General features: G+C 33.6%; 1 protein-coding gene across 11 annotated transcripts in view; it reads left to right on the top strand.

The window, feature by feature from the left end:
- The window catches only part of FBXW7 (F-box and WD repeat domain containing 7), a 146,740-nt gene that overhangs the window by 60,044 nt on the left and 65,318 nt on the right, over positions 1 to 21,378 (top strand). Inside the window, exon 1 of one of the 11 annotated variants that reach the window (XM_006081784.3) lies at positions 15,567 to 15,792. The exons of the other annotated variants lie outside the window; for them this stretch is intronic. Within the exon in view, the coding sequence (XP_006081846.1) occupies positions 15,646 to 15,792 (147 nt within the window). The 5' untranslated portion in view covers positions 15,567 to 15,645. Of the gene's footprint in view, positions 1 to 15,566; positions 15,793 to 21,378 lie in introns of those variants that run through there. 11 annotated transcript variants of the gene reach the window in all.

Here is a 21,378-nt window from a genome sequence, read left to right as displayed (position 1 = left end):
ATTTGATGATGTCAGTGTTTTTTGCTTTTGGCCATTCTAATAGGTATGCAGTGGCATCTTGTTTTCATTTGAAATTCCCTAATGCATATGATGTTCAATATCTTTTTATATGCTTACTTGCCACCTGTATGTCTTCTTTGGTGAGATGTCTGTTCACATCTTTTGCCTGATTTTTCATTAGGTTGTTTGTTTTCTCATTGTTGAGTGTTAAGAGTCCTTCATCTATTATGGATAACAGGCATCTATCATATTGTCTCTGGCAAGCATTTTCTCCCAGTTAGTGGCTTATATTCTTACTAAAGGCCTGGTGCACAAAATTTGTGCACGGGTAGGGTCCCTAGGCTTGGCCAGCAATCAGGGCCAGTCGATCAGGGCCGGTCGGGGCCTTCCTTCCCTGGCTGCTGGCTCTTGGCTGGGACCTTCCTTCCCTTGTTCTGCACTGCCCCCTGATGGTCAGCACACATCATAGCAAGTGATCGAACTCCTGGTCTCCCAGTCCAACTCTCGAGGGGACACTTTGCTTATTAGCCTTTTATATATATAGATTCTCTTGACATTGTCTTTCATAGAGCAGACGTTTTTAATTTTAATGTCTAGATTATAAATTATTTCTTTCATAGATTGTACCTTTGGTGTTACATCTAAAAAGTCATAACCATACCCAAGGTATTCTGGGTTTTTTTCTATGTTACCTTATAGGAGTTGTATGGTTTTATGTTTTATATTTAGGTGTATGATTCATTTTGAGTTCATTTTTGAGTGTGTATATCCAGTTTTTCCAGCACCATTTGTTGAATAGACAGTCTTTGCCCCATTGTATTGCCTTTGCTCTTTGTTCTTTTGTCAAAGATTATTTGACTATATTCTTGTAGGTTTCTTTCTGGGCTCTTAATTTTGTTTCTTTTTTCCCTCCCTTTATATTCACAACATTTCCCCCCTGGGATGGCCTATGGAAGTCATTGTGGAATAGCTTTTTTCCTATTGAATCATAACCCTGTGTTATAAGTTGGGCAGGTAATATTAGGTAGAATTGTGTTAGTTATAGTAAGCTTTCGTGTTTTGCCCCCCCCCCCCCCCACCCTCCACCAAATTTAGATTGTTGACAGACCTGGTTTTCTAAGATTCTACTGTGTCTTATAGGACCTTGTACTTTGCATACAGGAACTGCTTAAAATTAAATTGAACTTTCAGAAGACAAAGTCTTTAAGTCTTTTTATAAAAATGGTCCTGTTTAACCTATTCTGCTTAGTGTGAACATTTGCAGGTTTTTGAATCCAAGTATAAGACTTTGAATTTGCCCCTATTAGATTTTCTATCATTATTTGACAGGTTGCCTCCATCCTCATCCATTTTGGTTCCTGCCTTAGATAGGTCCTCCTCACTAAGATGAGTTTCTATCAAGATTCTGTCTTCCAGCATTTTCACTGTCCTTCCCAGTTTTGTAGTTCTTAATGCATATGTATCTACATCCAAATAATTAAATCAGTGATATCTTAACTGAGAAGATGAAAGCTAGGTTGAGATCTAAAGGATAAGGAAGATTCGACAGTGTTAGGAAGCTGTAAAGAAGTGAAAATAAAGAGTGGTAACTTTTTTGAATAATGGCAGATTTTTTAAAAATAGTATAGAGCCTCCCTACGTATTTGAATATATTCCAAATATCTATATGTATTTATATTGGGCAAATTTATTTAAATTTTGTTTATATCCTATCTGTTTCTTAGTGGTTTGCTGATGGCTGATGGCTAAATGGGACTTTGGAGGGTTGTTTTCAGAGTTTCCACACCATAGACAACTTACCTTAACATCCAATGTCAAGGATTAATCTTAAAGCCAAGTATAGGAATTTCACAAAATCTTCTTGTTATTTCTAAAGTTTTAACTTAGAAATATTATTAACTCCAGATTACAGAAAATGAATGATAGAACTGGGAGTGTAATTTAGATCTTGCTCATATACAACTCCCCCCATCATCTTCTACAACTCCAATATGTAAATAATAATTATATTTCACCAGCTTTAATTTAGATGGTAATATCATTTTTTGAACCTTTCACCAGTTATTATAATCTTAAGATTCTTCCTAGCAAGATTCTTTTCTGTTTGTGAGTATACTTTTTACTTGACTCTTTTCCTAGAGTCTCAATCACATCTTTGGCCTCTCTCCTTGGAGTCACAATTTTTATGTATTTTATTGCTTTGGTTGCTGTAGTGAATCTCTATTATCTGTAAATCATGATAAAGGGAAAAAACCAGTTGGATGAATTACAGAAGTAGGACACAGAGAAAAGAAAATATGCTTAGAGAATTTAGGTGTGCTTTAAATACCTAATCTGTAGTCATGACACTGTTATTTTTGTTTCTTCTTGGAAAATTTCCTTAAATTCAATATTGTTTAGTCTTGAGAACTGCCATTTCTTTTCCATTTAGTATAGGGATTGAATTTTTTAAAATTTAATTTATCGGGGTGGCATTGGTTACTAAAATTATATAGGTTTCAGGTATACAATTCTACAAAACATAATCTGTATATTGAATTGTGTGTTTACCACCCCAAGTCAAGTCTCCTTCCATCACCATTTAGCCCCCCTATACCTTCTTCTATGTCCCCACAACTTTCCTTTCCTCTGGCAATCACCATACTGCTGTCTGTGTCCATGAGTCTTTCTTTTTTTCTTTGCTTAATCCCTTTACCCTTCTCACCCAGCCACTTTTTTAATGGGCAAACTTTAAAAACATTTTAGAGTTCTCTCAGTGGATACTCTAAATATGGATAATAGTTCTAAAGAAGGCACAGAGAAATAAAGTCACAGAAGATACAACATATTTAGGTTTTTGTAGAAGTCATACATGAGCTTGTTTAGCATATACAATAAATCAGGAAGTATTTTTTACTATGAAATATCATATATACTAGTAAGAATCACTTAAGAATTAATCTATTTCTTCATTGAACACTAGAGGGCCATATAGTACTTCATTGCTGATGATAGGAGCTGCTTTTAATGTATTTAAATATATTTAGTAGGTGCTTGTCTCTCTTCTACTTTGTGTTCTAGTACACTATTTTTTTCTCAGCATTTGAAATTAATATTGGGAGTAGTTATGTGCATTGTCATGTAATATGTGAGATACCTAGGGATTTTTAAAAACTAACAATTAGCATATCTTCATTTTGCTGTTTTAAAGAAACAATGCAACAAAAGTGAAAAAAGTGAGCTTTAGAATAAATGTACACATGCACACAAACTTACTGTGCTTTGGGAATATAAATATGCTTTTTGAAACTTTCTCAAGTATCTGCACATAAACACATTAAAAACAAAAGTCTTTTCATTGTTAGTTGCTCTGGGCTTCCTCAGCTTACATGTGAGAAAAGAATGATCCCTTTAAATTCTTGTCTAAATTTTCTCTTGTGTTAATTAGATAGAAGGCAATATTGCAGGGTGTGACCACCTGGTCATCCTTAACTAAAGAATATTTGAACAGATGATTCTTCATCCTTAATTTCTTTTGGTTGCTTGGGGTGAAGAAATGAGAAACATAACTGACATCGTGGAAAAAGTCATGGTTACCCAGTAGTAAGATGGCTCAGGCTCTTACAAACTATAGGGTAGTAGGCCTTTCCTAAAAGGTGTTAGTGTTCAGTTAGAAAAAGGAAAATATTGTGCAAGCTTAAAAAAAACTTGTTTTTGAGCTACATTTGACCTATGGATTACTATTGATTTTGATAGCTTCTAAAGATGAAGTTTAACATCTTAAGTAGCATCTTAGTTAAATTTTTATTCTCCCTTAGATATACTTCAGAGAGCACTTTGCATTATTAATTTCTATATTATGTTTCAGGGGGGGAAAATAAGGACATTTCTCTTCAGCTAGTGTTTACACTTCCCTTTTTGTGAAGGAATATTAGGATGAATTCAGGGGAAACATTATTTACACCTGGAGGAGAGCAGAAAGGATCTTGTAACAGAGAGAAAGCAATAATACATCTGAAGACTTAAGAGAACCTTATTTTTTTCTTCCTTAAATTTGTTAATTTTAATATCTTATTTCTTATTACTAATCATTCAATAAACTAGTATAGAAAAGAAGAGTAAAACTAAGATAGAATCTTTATTCTATATCATTTAGATGTCAGTAATCTTTTATTTTTACTGTATTTTTATGCTTCTTTACTCCAGAAAGAAATAGAGCAGAGATTACTAATTGGTGTCTTATATGGTATTTTTAAAAAATACATTTGAATTTGTTGCCAACATTTAAAAATGTGGCCCCAGCCAGTGTATCTCACTGGTTAGAGCATCAGACTTCGAACCAAAGGGTCTCTGGTTCAATTCCTTGTCAAGGGCATGTACCTAGGTTATGAGTTTGCTCTCCACCCCTAGTCAGGGCATATGCAGAAGGCAACCAATAGGTGTGTCTATCTCATCTCTCTCTCTCTCTCTCTCTCTCTCTCTCTCTCTGAAAAAGCATTGGGGGGGGGGGATCCTCAGGTGAGGATTAACAAAAAAATAAAATAAATAAAAATAAAATTAAAATTTGGAGGGTTCACATAAAAATGTTGATTTTTCACTTTCTTTTGAAAATGTGGAATATCTGGGCTTACTGTGCTCATATGCTTCCATGACAACAATCAATTGCATCTTTTAAATGGACTTTCCAGGTATTAAACTTTACTTGTCATTTCTCTTTCATTTTACTTACCTGCTCCTCTAGTTATTTGAATTAGCTTGGAATAAAGACAAAAGCATGATTGTAGGAAATCCAAAAGTTGATTTTTCTTTTATTTATCACATACCAAACTAGTTTGGATATAAATCCAAGTCAATGTAATATGTAACTGTTTGTCAGGTTATTATTATTAAAATAGCCAGAGAGTTGCTAAACACCTCATTTCCAATGGATATTATTAAAGTGAGAATTTGTCAGCAAGACTTTTGCCATGCTCCAAATGCCCACTAACTTAAATTTTCATTTTGAATAATCCTTTTCCTTCTTGTTAAAAGTTAAAATTAACACTAGTAGGATGATGATTTAACATATGATAGCAGTAAACCAGTGTTCTTGGAGCTCCTTATTTTGTAAGATATTTCAGTTATCTATAGCTACCTAATCAATCACCCCAAAGCTTTATAGATTATAACGAACAATTACTTTATTATTTCTCATTGTTCATGTGGGTTATGAATTCGGAAGGGATCACTTAGACATTGCTGATTCAGGGATGCAATCAGCTGGGGGCTGCCCAGGACCCTTTATTTCTTCACATAGTCCAAGGACTTCTTTACATCTGGTCTTTTTACTGAGGCTAATTTGGGCTTCTTCATAGCATGGGGACCTTAGGGCAATCATTACTTGAAAAAGGGCTACCATGTGACGGTTACCGTCAAGCAAGGTGGAAGCGGTCTCCTTATCATTATTTAGCTTAGGAAATCGCATGATGGACTTTTACATTCTCTCTTGGTTGAAACAGACTCCACCTCCCAATGGGAGGAGTGTGAGAGAATATTGTAAGAAGAGCATGTGAGATAGGGGATACTGCAGTGCAATCTTTGAGAAACAATTTGCTGTAGGAGGTAATAATTTTGCTCTTATACTTGGTAATTGTGTTTTTTTTTAAAATCCTTACCTGAAGATATATTTTTATTGATTTGAGAGAGAGAGGAAGGTGGGGAAGAAACATCAATGTGGAAGAGAAACATCAATCGGCTGCCTCCCATGTGCACCCTCACCGGGGATCAAACCCACAACCTGGGTATATTTCCTGACTGGGAATCGAATCTACAACCTTTTGGTGTACAGGATGATGCCCCAACCGACTGAGCCACCTGGCCAGGGCTGCTGTTATAACTGTTTTTTATTTTTCATTTGGACTTTACAAAAATCAGGCTTGTTAAACCAAATTGCATACATAATATGTCTTATGTAATATTTTATTTCAGTTATCTAGAACTCTGTTATCTGACAAACTTACATATCTGAAATATATAATAACAAATCTCCAACTGGATTAGAAAGTAACACAAGTAGGCTAGGCTTAACATCCTATAGAATAAAATACTTGTTCTATTACAAAAGCATGAATTTAGGAATCAGACATGCTAGGGTAGAAATCTCAACTCCACTGCCTTGCAGCTGTATTACCTTAAGCAGTTTTAAACCTTTCTGAGCCTCAGTTTCCTTGTCTGTAAAATGTAGGATAATAATACCTCACAGTCTTGTCTTGCTTGATATTTTAAGTGAAATAAAGCATGATCTACTAGGAACTCTGTCAGTGTTTAATCCTTTCCCCACATCATTGTACCAGTCTGAAATAATACATTTGTATTTTCTTAGTCCTGTAGCTGCAAACTTCCTTTGTATCAACTGTTGATCTCTGTTTCAGGCATACTCAAGAATTGTAGGGATTTTTCTTTGTTTTTAAACTTTCTTGATATCAGTTAGTGTTTTATTGGAAAGGACAAAAACTTAGGCTGTCAGTTTAATTTAAACGTACCTATAAAATTAATGTTGATGTTTATCAGACAGTGCATTTCATTGAATATATAATTTTGACAATATAGAAGTCCATTTATATTAACTGTCAGCTCATCCAAGAATGAGGCCCTACATATACATGTATTTTCTATAGCTTAGTTCTACACTGAAAGTATTTTCTACTATAAAAGTAATTCATACTTAAATTTGATGTTGAAGTGAATATTTTTCAGTGAAACATTTATTAATATTTAGTGAATATTGATAAATCTCACATGCTTCCACAGCATATTACTGGAAATTATATAAATGAAGTTGTGGAACTAAGTTTATTGTACGCAAAATAACTTATTTTTATTTGTAATTGCATAAAAAATGGAACAGTGTAGGAAACAGTTAACTCCTTTCTTCTTACTATTTTACTTTTTAAAATTGTCAACACTTAACTATCTTATATTTTCATAGGTTCAGCTTTGTATTTTTCCTAGAATAAATTCATATAAAGTGTTAAAATACCACTTTGGTGAACTTCCTGCATTATAAATTAATTTTTAAAGCTACATAGGAAAACCACCTGTTGTATTTTTTGTGTTTAAAAGAATTATTGGTATTATACCCTTATTTATGATTCTCTGGCCTACAGGAAAAATAAATAATTGATAAGTAACATTTAGTTTAACTGAAGTTAATGACTCTTTTATGCTTAAATGTGTGCATAAAAATAACTTAGATGAGGGACCTTAAAAACCTGATATTAAAACAGTTTTTGTGACCTTACACTTGTTATATTTTGAGAATTGCATAAATTAAGTTGCTTTAAATCACTGATTCTGTCATCACATGAGGCTTTTGTCATCACATGACTGAAATACCTATAATTACTGTGTCATTTTTGTCATAGTTGACTTAAAGGTATAACTATAAAAACCATCAACTAAATTCTTGGTGAGCAGCTGTGTAAGACCAATTAACAGCTGGGGTAACCCAGCACAGACTGTAAGAATTAAACTTAAATTATGTTATAGTCATTGAGACTTTATACTGGGCATTTCTGAAATACTTAATAAATTCAACCCAATAGTTGGACTTTTGTTTTCTCTCAAATATTTCTTTAAATGCTTAATGAAAGAATGAGGAAAAATGTCATTTTAATGTTAACAACTGAAGTTCTTAAGAAACAAATATGGAATAAAATCCAAAGTTTACTAAAAAAAAACTAACAAAGATACTCTTATGTCACTGTTTAGGCAACTGTGGTAGATAGCAAAGGAAATACATACAATGGTATAGTATGGAATAAAAAATTCTTCAATTTTTTTTTAAATTTCATCTTTTAAAATAATTTTTATTATTTATGCCTATAACTTTTTTCCAAACAAACTGTTTTCTAATTAAGCAACACTAATTTCCAAATAAACTGTTTTCTAATATTCACAACACAGGGATAGAGGTCTATTTTTAGAAGTTATACACAAATGAATTGAAGCAGTGAATTTTCTTTATAGTTTGTAAAACTGTACTATTAACTAAACTATAATAAAGGAAGACTCACCAAATTGACAATCTAACACATTACAATAAGACTCCATACTTGGTACTGCTAGCTCTGTAATATATTCTTAAAGCTGCAAGGGACTTCATTCACAATCATCTCCTTATTCTAGCCTCCTTATTCTAGAAGTCTGAAACCTGAGACAAGTTAAGAGACTTATCTAAGGTTACTGGTTAGTGGAGGAGCTGAAACTTAAAATTCACCCAGTGGGGGTAGTGGGGTGGATGGGGAGTGATTAACCAGGAAACTTATAGTCCATGGACACAGACAGTAGTGTGGTGAAGGCCTGGGAGGGGTGTGTATGGGGTAGGAAGAGGTCAATGGGGGGAAAAAAGGGAACATCTGTAATACTTTCAACAATAAAGATAAATTTTAAAAAATTCACCGAGTATTTTTTGGAAATTACCAGGAGAATTCAGAAACAATCTACATGTCCAACAATAATCAGACCTTGATTATATATCACAGCAATTACAATACTTTATCAACCTGGTATTGTAGCAATTTTATTTTTATATATATGCAATACTTTTATTTTGCAACTGTCTAATTACCAGGTCACATTTTTATAGCACTTATATAAACTGTATGTACTGCTTCATTACCCAAGCTAATTTCTTTTAAGTAGTTAGGAGTGGCCTTTTTGCCTGGACAAAGACAATTATCAGGGAAATACAGTAATATGTTTTGATCCATTAAATGCTTACATGAATATAATATCTTAAATACATTATAGTTGAAAGTTGTAATCCTTCTTCGTGAACTCTTTAAGCATTTAAATGTTTTTTTTAGAAGTTTTTAAGGACTTGTTTTGAATGTGACTAATTTTTATAAAAGATTTCTATTTATTTGACATGCCTTTTATGAATAATAAAAATTTAATCAGAATGTCATATATTTACATTTTTCTTTCATACTGAATCTAATTGTACTTTTGTTTCTACAATTGAAGTAATGATATAGTGTTTGCAACTTGTTCCTAATGCAAGCTTGACAGTTTATCATTAAACAAAGAACTTAATTTCTTGATTGATATTGTTTTCCACTGTGCTTAGATTACTCTCTGTCTTTGTACATGAATTGCTTAGACTTAGGAAGATACTTTAACACTGTGATATCTAACGTGTTAGCAAGGACTGAAACAATGACTTAGAATTAGAGATATAGAGAATAATCTGTTTCACTCTATATCTCTGAATAAAAGATTCTATATCTCTTTGTAATAACATATTGTCTCAAAAAGATATTGATTCTAGTTTATTTCATTTTAGTAGTGGTACAATTTTAGCATCTGGAATTTTTCCTTTTTCTATAAAAGTGTAAATCTTGTGTTACTTAAATTAACAGACATAATATTGAGTGTAAATAGCATGTGCCATTCTCCCTTTCAAAAGTTTTTGATGTGAGCCTTTGAAAACTCTTGATTTAAAATCACCCATACTTGTTGGTAAACTTGTATCTTCCAAGTATTTGTTTTATCTCATCAAAAATAGTTTTTGAAAAATGGAAAATATTTATACCACTCATAGGCCATGGCCTTTGGTCAAGAGCAGTTAAATCCTAGCATCTGTATCATAATGAATGAAAGGAAAGGTCAAAACCCAGAATAAACTGCTGTAATCTTGTTGTTGTAAGAGAATTGGAGTGTATGCGACTGTAATACATTTTAGAAATACCATTTTGGTGATATTTTGTTGCATGTAGCATTTATATATAACTAGAGGACTGTTGCACAAAGAGATTTGTGCACTAGGCCTTCCCTTCCCCTGGCTGCCAGAACCGGTTTTCCTCCAGCACCCGGGACCCAGGCCTTCGCTCCGGCCGGAGCCTTCAGTCTTCGCTGCTCCAGCCGGAGCTGCCTTCAGTCTTCGCTCCACTGCTTCGCGCCTATGTATGCAAATTAACCACCATCTTTGTTGGGTTAATTTGCATACTCTCCTGATTGGCTGATGAGCGTGGCGGAGGGACGGTTAATATACATGTTTGTCTATTATTAGGTAAGATCATCTGACCAAGGCAAATTCTTAGAAGAAGGAAAACCAGGAAGCAATACGTGGGCAAAATACCTCTACCATATTTTCCCCAGTGTTGAGTTCTTAGATGGATAGTTGGTGTCTAAAATCTTAAAATGCTACGATACTACAGCTTCTTTTTTAGATAAAAATTGTGACAGAATTGTGGGAGTCTTTCTAAAAGTTGCAGATGATATGTTAAAATATTCTACTGTAAAGTTATTACAGATAGATTTTAGAATCTCTGCCTGCCTTCCTAAGGACTTTTAAAATGAAATCTATATATATAAAAGCCTAATATGCAAAGTGTCCCCTCAGGAGTTCAACTGGGAGACCAGGAGTTTGATCGCTTGCTATGATGTGTGCTGACCACCAGGAGGCGGCGCAGAATGAAGGAAGGCTTTGGCCGGCAGCAGCAAGGCCCTGATCGGCCCTGATCACTGCCCAGGCCTAGGGACCCTACCCGTGCATGAATTTCATGCACTGGGCCTCTAATACAGTGGTTCTCAACCTTCCTAATGCCGCGACCCTTTAATACAGTTCCTCATGTTGTGGTGACCCCCAACCATAAAATTATTTTTGTTGCTACTTCATAACTGTAATTTTGCTACTGTAATGAATCGTAATGTAAATATCTGATATGCAGGATGTATTTTCATTGTTACAAATTGAACATAATTAAAGCATAGTGATTAATCACAAAAACAATATGCAATTATATATGTGTTTTCCTATGGTCTTAGGCAACCCCTGTGAAAGGGTCATTCGACCCCCAAAGGGGTCGTGACCCACAGGTTGAGAACCGCTGCTCTAATATAATCTATAAAACACTTACTAGATGTGAAGCATTATTCTAGGTGCCTCACTTACATTAACTGATTTAATCCTCATAACAATCCTGTGAGGTAGATTCTATGTACATGAAATTGAGGGACAGAGGCATCAATTTAAGGTCATAGCATCAATAAGTAGAACCAGACTTCGGACTAAGGCAATTTGGTCCCGCTGTCCATGTTCCTACCTACTTTGTTATACTTCCTCAATATTTGTTGGTATCTCAAAAAGAGCTTGTCTGTTTTGAAAAATCTTAGTTTGGGAGGAGGGAGTTAATAATTAAGAGTTTCTTAAATGTTTTAAAAAGTGTAATTGGAACTATGACTTATTTTTTTCTTGAACACATGGAACTAGCTGCATTTTAAAGTATTAGCAATTGGGGTTCTCCTGTGTATTCTCTATGATTTCCCTCATCGACTAGGGTTTTCTTCTGTATTTGAAGATTTGGTATTTAGAATGTTTCTATGCTAATTGAGAACATTGTTTTAGAAGTACCGAATGAATGTTCCGCAAAAGATGAAATGTGGTAGTATAGACATTTGGAAATTAGCACTCATTTTATGCAATCACTCATAATGTCACTTTTTAAAAAAATATATTGTTGTAGACATAATTTGATCTAGTGTTTGGTTTGCTAGAGTTGCAATGCTCTATACTGTCCAGTTGAGGGCAGCTATTTACTGATTTTTTAAAATGAGGTTGAATTAGAATGTCACTGCTTTGTGTTTACCGGAACTTCGCATCCAGTGTAAAGGACAACATTTGACATAGAAATTAGCCTTAGTTTTCACTCCTATTATCATCGTAAACAATTTCTTGAAAATGAATTCTTACCTTGTAAGAATTTATGCTCTCTTACAAGCAGGAAAATGAATACTTGATTTTAGTTTTAATTTTCCCAATCCAAATTCTTCCAATTCTGGGTTTTTCTCTCTCCTTAGAATCAGACTCCAGAGAGATTAGAGAGCTTCATGATCTTTATTTTCTTTATTTTTTTAAAATATATTTTTATTGATTTTAGAGAGGAAGGGAGAGGGAGAGAGAGATAGAAACATCAATGATGAGAGAGAATCATTGATCAGCTGCCTCCTGCACACTCCCAACTGGAGATTGAGCCCAAAACCCCAGCATGTGCCCTGACTGGGAATCGAATTGTAAACTCCTGGTTCATAGGTTGATGTTCAATCACTGAACCACACTGGCCGAGCTGATCTTCCTTATCTTTAAATTATCTACATGTTACAATAAAGTTCTTTGAGGGCTTTTAAATATAAAAGTAAAAAATTTAACATTTTTAGTATGTTATTATTAACCAGTGGATTACGTGAAACTAAATTTGGAGTTGATAAGTTTGATTCATTTTTCTGTGCAGAATGCATGTGTTAAACTGGAGGAATATAGTACTTTCTTCTAATTTTTCTGCTTTTAAATAAGTTTAAATTATACCTTCTATGTGGTTCATAGAAAGGAATTTTGAGGGGTTAACTAATTTCAAAGATATCACTGAGAGAATTTTTTAAAAATAAGGAATGTCAGTCTGCATAAAAATATGTGTAATATTAACGAAGTAGATAGTAGCTTGGAGAGGCGGCATTCTGTGGGAGCTACTTCAAAAAATTTTTTCTAGTAAGGAGAATAAGAATATATTTGAAGGTTTTGTTACACACAAAAAAGATTATTGTTGTGCTAAAAAATACAGTGAGTATCAGTGGAGATGCTGAGACTAGAATGAGGTGAAGTAGTAGTCTAGTGGGGCTGTAGACATGACTGGCTCAGATATCTGGCTCACCTTTTCCTACCATCCCATCCTGCAGATTTCCAGTATCCTGTTTTCAATCCTTAGATCTCTTCTGGGGTTTTTGTTTTGGGTGATTATGGTTATATCCTTAGTCATTTCCTTTTTTATTAAAACAAATTTTTTATTGCGGTTAAATATACATGACATAAAATTTACCATTTTAACCAAGTTTAAGTATACAATTTAGTGGCATGAAGTACATTCACAATGTTGTGCAGCCATCACCACTATCTATCTTCAGAACTTTTTCATCTTCTTCAACTGAACCTCTGTACCCATTAAATAATAACTCCCCATTCCCATCTTTCCCTAGCCCCTGGCAACCAACCAGCTATCTTACTTTCTGTCTCTATGGATTTAACTGCTCTAGGTACCTCATATAAGTGGAATCATGCAATATTTGTCCTTTTTTTCACTGATTTTCTTCACTTACTATTATGTCCTCAAGATTCATTCATGTGGTAGCATGTGTCAGAAGGCTGAATAATACCCCATTGTATGTATATACCACATTTTGCTAACCCATTCATCCATCATTGGTTACCTGGGTTGCTCCCACTGCTTCGCTATTGCGAATAATGCTGCTATGAACATGGGTGTACAGCTATCTGTTTGAGCCTTCTCTTGGGTATATATCCAAAAGCGGGATTGCTGGATAATGTGGTAATTTTTGACCATTTTCCACAGTGGCTACATGCCCACCAGTGATGCACAAGGGTTCCAATTTCTCTATATCAGCGGTTCTCGACCCTTTGGGGGTTGAACAACCCTTTCACAGGGGTCGCCTAAGACCATCGAAAAACACATATATTGTTTTTGTGATTAATCACTATGCTTTAATTATGTTCAATTTGTAACAATGAAATTGGGGGTCACCACAACATGAGGAACTGTATTAAAGGGTCGCAGCATGAAGGTTGAGAACCACTGCTCTATATCCTTGCCAGCATTTTTTATTTTCTCTCCTTCTCTCCCTCCCCGTTTATTTTTTAATAATAGCCATGCTAATGGGTATTCATCAGTGGTGTTTTAGTGTTCATTAATGAGTGGACATTGGTGGTTTATTCTGGTTTTGTTTTAAAATTTCCCTAATGATTAATGACATTGAGAATCTTTACATGTGCTTATGGGTCATTTGTATATCTTCTTTGGAGAAATTCAGTTGTTTACTTTTGTGTAGTTAAATATGTCACCTCAGCTAATGGTTTTGCATTTTTAACTACATTTTAAATTGTGGTATAAGAGAAAGGTATACTTTAAGAAAGTAGTATCATGGTAGGATTGGGTGTCTTTCTTGTGTATGTATTGGCTTTCCAGCAGCCCACTTTATATTTAGTAAGACAGATCTCTCCCAAAGTTAGAAAGGAAATCACCCACTCTGGCATTCTTCTTTTTAATTCTCTCCATTTCACATCCTAGTAAATGCATGCTATAAAGATCCATAAAAGCTCTTGGAAGGAGAGATAAAGAGATGAGTGAATATTGAAAGAATAACGTAGAATAGAAAGAGAAAACAAACCAGTTAACAGCATTGTGAACAGATAGTTTACATCTGTATCTGCTGTCTATTAAAACTACTACTGCCCTAGCCAGTTTGGCTCAATGGTTGGCCTGAAGGGTCATGGGTTCAATTCCAATCAAGGGCACATATCTTGGTTGCAGGCTCAGGCCAAATTGGGAGGCAACCAATTGATGTGTCTCTCTCCCTCCCTTCTACTCTCTCTAAGAAATCAATGGGAAAAATACCCTCAAGTGAGGATTACAAAACAGCAACAAAACACTGCTACCTATTAATTTTCACACTGACCTTTTTTTCTTATCATCTTTGTAACTGTTTAGTTCAAGAGTTTGCATATGAAATGTAGTGTAAAGTTTAGCACTGATATAAGTGGTTAATTTAGGGAAATATTTTAGATAATGATGGAAAGATTAGTTTGGGGCCACGTAGAGGGGAGGTTTTATCTTAGGCATTGGGAGCCATTGAAGGTTCTTGAGGAATCGATTATGCACCACATCCCTCTCTATGTTTTAAAAAGGGTTTATATGACCGAAGTATGCTGGAGAAACTAGGCACTAAGAATTGGCAATGAACTGGTTCGTTAGTATTCATTTTACTAGGATTACTTCTCATCACAGGTTACATCTATAAATACTTGTTTTTTAAATATCCCTAATAAGTCACAACACATGCCTCTTGTACTTTCACGTGGAATCACTGAGTTTTTCAGAATTATAGCGATTGAAATTTGCAAACAACTAAAACATCTACTGTAAAGATTAACCTGAAATGCATATTAATAGCTATAGAGATCTCGAGTCAATTCAATGTCTTGCCGAGTAGTAGACAGAGAATGGTATGTATGGAAAAAGAAAAAGCATGCTCATACTGAATATATGTAAGATAGAACAAATGTGTTTATCTATTTTTTGAGCATGCATAAGCACTGTCCTTGAATTTGAAGCATAATCCAAAACATTTCTAAAATATTAATGCTGATATTTGGGTAAGATAGGCTTAGATAGATATTCATGAGAAAATACAATGTTTATTTCTTTTATTTTTGTAACGAAACTTTACTTTCACTTTCTAGGGAATGAATACCTACATTAGTAGTTGGAGAAGTTTTAAAAGGGCCTTTACACACAGCCCTGCTTCGGTTGTGTTCGCATTACTGACTTTGTATGGGAGGTTCACCAGCTGTTTGACTGGCAGGAGCAGGAGCTTTCACTGCAGTAGTTTATAATTCCTGGCTATTCTAGGATAGTTTGCACTTCACCAAGCCTCAGGCAGGTCAGGACATTTGGTAGGAGAAGGTTGAAAGACAAAAGCAGCAGGCCTTGGGTTCTCAGCCTTTCTTTCTTTCTTTTTTTTAAATAGAAAATTATATTTTAATTTGGTGTTTAGAATTTTTAGTAATGTGCCTGTATTACATGTAGAGGGTATTCATCAACCAGGAAGAGTTTTAAAATGTCAAAACTGGGGAAAACTACTCTAAACCATGGCTTGGTTCCTGTTGATTTTAAAAGTGCAAAAGAGCCTCTACCACACCAAACTGTGATGAAGATATTTAGCATTAGCATCATTGCCCAAGGCCTCCCCTTTTGTCGAAGACGGGTAAGTCTTACACATTTGAAAAAATAGGAATGTTTATTTAAAAGAAATACTTCTGCCTCCTTTGGTAAAGAAATGCTTCAATTTTCAATTGATTTTCATAACTAAAACTCTCAGTGCATTATGTAGCCAGCAAAAACTTATATGTGATAGTTTTAATAATATGATAGCCTTGAGGGCAAGGTTACCCAATCCACCTTTATCTCTCATTCGTTTATTATTTTAAGATATTAGAATCCTTATTTTAAGTTGGTAAATATAAGAAGTATGTTCTGAAATATATTGGCAAATACTAAAATCCAAAATTTGTAGTGGTTATTTTGTGGGAAAAGCAAAAACCTGGTGGTATTCTCCTTATACATAGGAATTATAGCATTTAGCTCTTGTAATGTAAAGAGTATTCCAAGTTCCGTATGTTTATCTGGCACTTTAAGCTGTATTATTTTTAAATTGCTATTTCTTAAATGCAAACTTAACATAATAGAGCTATTACTTTTTGCTGTTATGTAAAATAAAAATAACGTGCCATTGTGTGGCAGTTACGATAACAGTTTATATATAGACAGTCCTGAACTAACAAACCTCTTGTAGAACTTGTGCTAATGTATAATCAAGTTCTGATCTATTGGATGTTTTTCAGGATGTTTTGCCCTCTCTCCCTGCCAAATTTTGACCCTGTTAATATGAGCAGTCTTGTTGTATTTTCTATATTGCCATTTTGAAATATTAACTAGAATGCTGTATTTTTAGATCTAAAATATGTTTATGGTTCTGAATACATTAAAAAAAAACAACCTGTCTGAGATTAAATGACTGTTTGCATATATCAGTACTATTAGTGTTTTAATACCCTTTTTTAAAACCTTTTTTAATTAAAGGAAAAACATTCTATTAAACAAGTAGATTAACTCATAACTCGTGAAAAATATTTTTTCTTCTTATTAAGAGGACTCTTCTATTTCCTGGGACTTAAATAACCTTCGTAAAATGTGTTTTTTATTATCTTAGTTCCTTTTGATTAGTTTCTACTTGTATTTCAAACAAGTAGTAGCCATGTTGAAAACCATTTTTTAATGTAATACAGTTTAAATGTAATACAGTTTAAACATTGAAAATGGAATACAAATATCTCCATCTCTCTTTTATTTTATTTCCTACTTCGTTTTCAGAATGTGTTTCTTTTATTTTATCTTCTTTCCCTTTGTCGCTTTTGTAACTTCTGAATGAGGTCACTGCTCTGATTTAAGCATTTACACAGAGGCCTCTAATAGCTTTAAAGTCATTAATAAATTAGCTTGTTATTTTAATACTTCTATAAAAGAAAATACCAATACAAGTACATTTTTTAATTGAGGAAGAGAAGTGTGGGTTTTTTAATGAAAGGGTTAAGATTCTAACAATAAGGATACTTTGTTCTAAAAATTAAGAGAGAACTTCAAGACTTTCCCTCAGGGCTTCCTAAGGTCACTATTCAATTTGACTTTTCTAGGTTACTATGTTATGTTAAACTATAGCCTTGGGTTTTTAATAATAGAAGGGGACTAAACTTGAAAAATAAAATTTATACTAGGAAATTTTTCAGAAGATAGCTAAAAACAAAATTAACACATTCAGTTTTAGACTACCTGCCTGCCAATAACTATTGCATAACTCATTGACTTGACTACTAGAAATATTAGAGGGATAGTGTAATTATATCCTCCCTCTCTCCTTTTTGCAACTGGTTTATTTAGGTAGCTTTAAATTGATTCACATGCTCTTTGCTATTTAATTTACTAACTTTTCCTTGGTAAAGTTAATGATAAACATTTTTAAAACGGATTTTTCTTTATCAAAGATTTAAAAGAGACTTTTGGTGTGATATATAATTAATCTTTTTGTGTCTAGCATCCCGTTTATCGTTTACATTAGTTATAGGTCCTTTCAAGCAGATTGTTAAACACAAAGTCCATAAAGCAAATAGACTACTGTATTTTGTAAGCCATTATTTTCTTCCAAGTAGTGAGCTAATGGCAAGTACAGCGACCTTTATAAGACTGTCTGCAGTCTTGACCTATTAAAATTTGAAAAACATGATATTGTCTCTTCATCGTAGACATTGGTCCTCTTAATGTTTGCACAATAAAATAACTGAAGATTGTAAAATATCTTTAAAATAGTTGTTAAAATTACAACTTCAATTTATATCTTTTGAGTGTTTTCAGGCAATTCACTAATCTCATTATTAGTGCTGGTAGTCTAGTTATTATTGTTTGAATTATTCAAGTTTCTTATTAGAGATACTTTGGACTTAATACTAACAATAGTAAAGAAATAGCAATCTAGCTATTAATCAGTTACCTAAAATAAAAATGTTTTTAGTCTTAAGATCCTCATAATTATATTTGCTCATACATTCTTGATTTTAAGTATCACCTAGAATACTTGTTAAAAACACAGAATCTAGGGTTTCTTCTTTTGGATAGTCTTATTTAAGAGATTTGGATTAAGGCTCAAGGATCTATCTGTATTTTTTGAAGTTCTAAGGTAAGTCTCATTATCAGGAAAATTTGAAAATACTAGTTGAGTACATAACTTTTTATTTTAAAAAGAATTAATTGTCCTTTAAGGAAGAGAAATTTTACAGGAAAAACGTTTTAAATCTATAAAATCTCTAAAAAAGTATTATTTTTTTGAAATTGGAGTGTCTAGTTGTGGTAATAGTGTAGTTCTTAAATCTTAAGATACATAATTTTTCTACATTTTAAATATATATAAACTAATACAGCTTGATGGAATTTCATAGCTTGCCTGGCAGCAATTTTTTCTAAGTGATAAGAGAAATAATGCTGTCTTACAATTAAAAATAGTATGTTGAAAGAAAATGCACTTCATTGCTTAAACCTAATTTCTTAATTCATTTTGTTTTTATTGGAGACTTTAAAGCATTTAGGACAGTGGTTCTCAACCTGTGGGTCGCAACCTCTTTAGGAGTCGAACAACCCTTTCACAGGGGTCGCCTAAGACCATCGGAAAACACATATATAATTACATATTGTTTTTGTGATTAATCACTATGCTTTAATTATGTTCAATTTGTAACAATGAAAATACATCCTGCATATCAAATATTTACATTACGATTCATAACAGTAGCAAAATTACAGTTATGAAGTAGCAACGAAAATAATTTTATGGTTGGGTCACCACAACATGAGGAACTGTATTAAAGGGTCGAGGCATTAGGAAGGTTGAGAACCTCTGATTTAGGATATTTTCGTAAGGTTATTCTTCAACATTACTATTTTGGTGGAGAGTTCTAAGTGGCATGTAATTGTTGATTTATATAGGACTTTTTAAGATAATCTGGTCAACTGTGCTGGTTGCTTTTAGAGTGCCTTATATATTTTTGAGTTTGGACCACATAGGGATTGTATGTCCCATAAGCATTGGCAACACAGCTGACTTAGAGAACAGGGTAGAGCTGCTGGTGGAGTGGCAGGGAGGTGAGGTGGGGACAATGTGGGACAAGGACTGGTTCACTTGAAACCCAAGAGCCCAGGCAGCAATGAAATATATGACTGGATTTCTGTTAGTTGGAAATAACTTTGTAATCATTGTATTCCATATCAAGTTCTATTAAAATAGTATATTTAAATTTTTTCTTTAAAGTGAAAATAGGAATAAAATTAAAATCAGATATTTGTATCATTTGAGGAAATGTTAATCTCACTCTTGTGTGTTGTTATCACTGAGGATTAACTTAAATCAGGGGTCTACAAACTTTTTCTGCAAAGGGACCATTAAATATTTCAGACTTTATGAACCACATAAGTCACTATTAGAACTACTACTCAACTCTGCCATTAGAGCAGATGTAGACAATACTTGGTGAATGGACAAGTCTGTTGTAATAAAACTTTATTTATAAAAAAGTTATATAACAGGTTTTTATGATTACAGTAATACTACCATAAATCTTATGCATATATCTTTTTGCTTGTATGTAAATTTCAGCTTATGGTAAATTTTTTAGGTATGATATTGATAGAGCCTTAAACCTTTCATTTTCTTTAAAACCCTCAACTGCTCTTCTTACTCTTTTGTAGTTAAGTAGAGAAACATCTCTATGTGTCTTATCACTAGGATTTTTAACATACTGCTTATTATTTCCCTTCTTAATGTCCAGTATTAGTATAATAATGCTATTAATAATTGCTATCATTTCAAAAGAACCTATCATGTATCCTACACACTGTCCCAGCTATTTTGTGTATTTAACTCAGTTAATCCCTAAATGATTTAAACATTAGTTTAGTAATGTGAGTTAGGTAATATCTCCCTTTATTAGACTAAAAAACTAAAGCTCAAACAAGTTAACTTTCCCTAATTTTCTTGGTAAATAGTTAAGCTGGTATTTAACTCAGGATTCTCTAATGCTACAGGTAGTAGTCATTCTCTTTCTAATAAATTTTGTAACCTTTATACATTTTTTTCTTGTAAACTTAACACTTTTTAATTACTGTTACATTAGTATTTGGGAGGGTAAGCCTGGGAGCCTCTCACTGTTGACATAGTTTCTATGAGAAAATACATTCAAAGATTCAAACAGCTGACCTACAAATAACTTTTAGTAGCATAGTCCATTATAAATTTAGGGTTTTTATTGTGTGTGTAATCTCTCTTAAGATGTTTCACTTATAAAGTTACTCCACAGATTATGCAATAATTATAATTATAAAAAAACTGGAAATATTTAATAGTATGCATGTTTGTTTTTTTGTAAGCTGGGGTATGAAACCAGTTAAAGAAAAAATGACTCATGACACTTGCTAAAGACAGACTTTATTTAGGGGACTATTGCCATAGGTAGAAATTACTAAAAGGAGTTTTGGCAATAGAAAAGAGAGATTGGATTCAACTCCAAATACAGCAAAGAAAAGCGAGAATTTATAACCAAGGAACAGGGTGAGTTAGTGGATTGAAGATTGCTAAGAGCAAAAACATCAGGGAATTCTGGCTACATCATTTCAACCAAAAGTGGTTAGACATGACCTGCAGGATGATGGAGGATGAGGAACCCAGCAGATATGGAGGGTGATCTAGTATGGAGATTGGTCAGATATCAAGGTTGGGAGATTCTGGTTAAACTGACTTAGTAGGATTCTTGGTAAAAGTTGGCTCTTGAGAACATGCTGAAGGACAGGGCTTCTTGAAAAATAAATCAGAGGAGCCTTGACTAGAGTTTGGTCAAGGAACGAGTCTTTGTCATACTTCAGGGTCTGTGTGAGGCAGGCAACAACTGAGAACAGTGTCCGACAGATGAACCCTTAACCATGCATGCAGTGAGGTATCATTCTCATCAGTTTGCTCAGTTAGTACTTACGATAATGGTGACAAAAAGTAAAAACAATATTATACCTCTCTTAGCTTGTACTCTTCTGAGTTCAGTTTTTTCTTCATTGTTTACTCAGTGATGGTGACAATAGCCAAACCTGTATTCAAAATCTTAATCTCATTCATGCATTGGTTTTTGTATGTATAATCTTCAGTTAGTTCAAGCTGTATGTCATTTTAATCTGTTATGCTCCTTTAATAGACTGTTGTTGA

Source organism: Myotis lucifugus, unplaced genomic scaffold (genome assembly GCF_000147115.1).
Source record: "Myotis lucifugus unplaced genomic scaffold, Myoluc2.0 scaffold_1, whole genome shotgun sequence".
Taxonomy (NCBI): domain Eukaryota; kingdom Metazoa; phylum Chordata; class Mammalia; order Chiroptera; family Vespertilionidae; genus Myotis; species Myotis lucifugus.
This window is presented reverse-complemented; position numbering and strand designations above follow the sequence as displayed.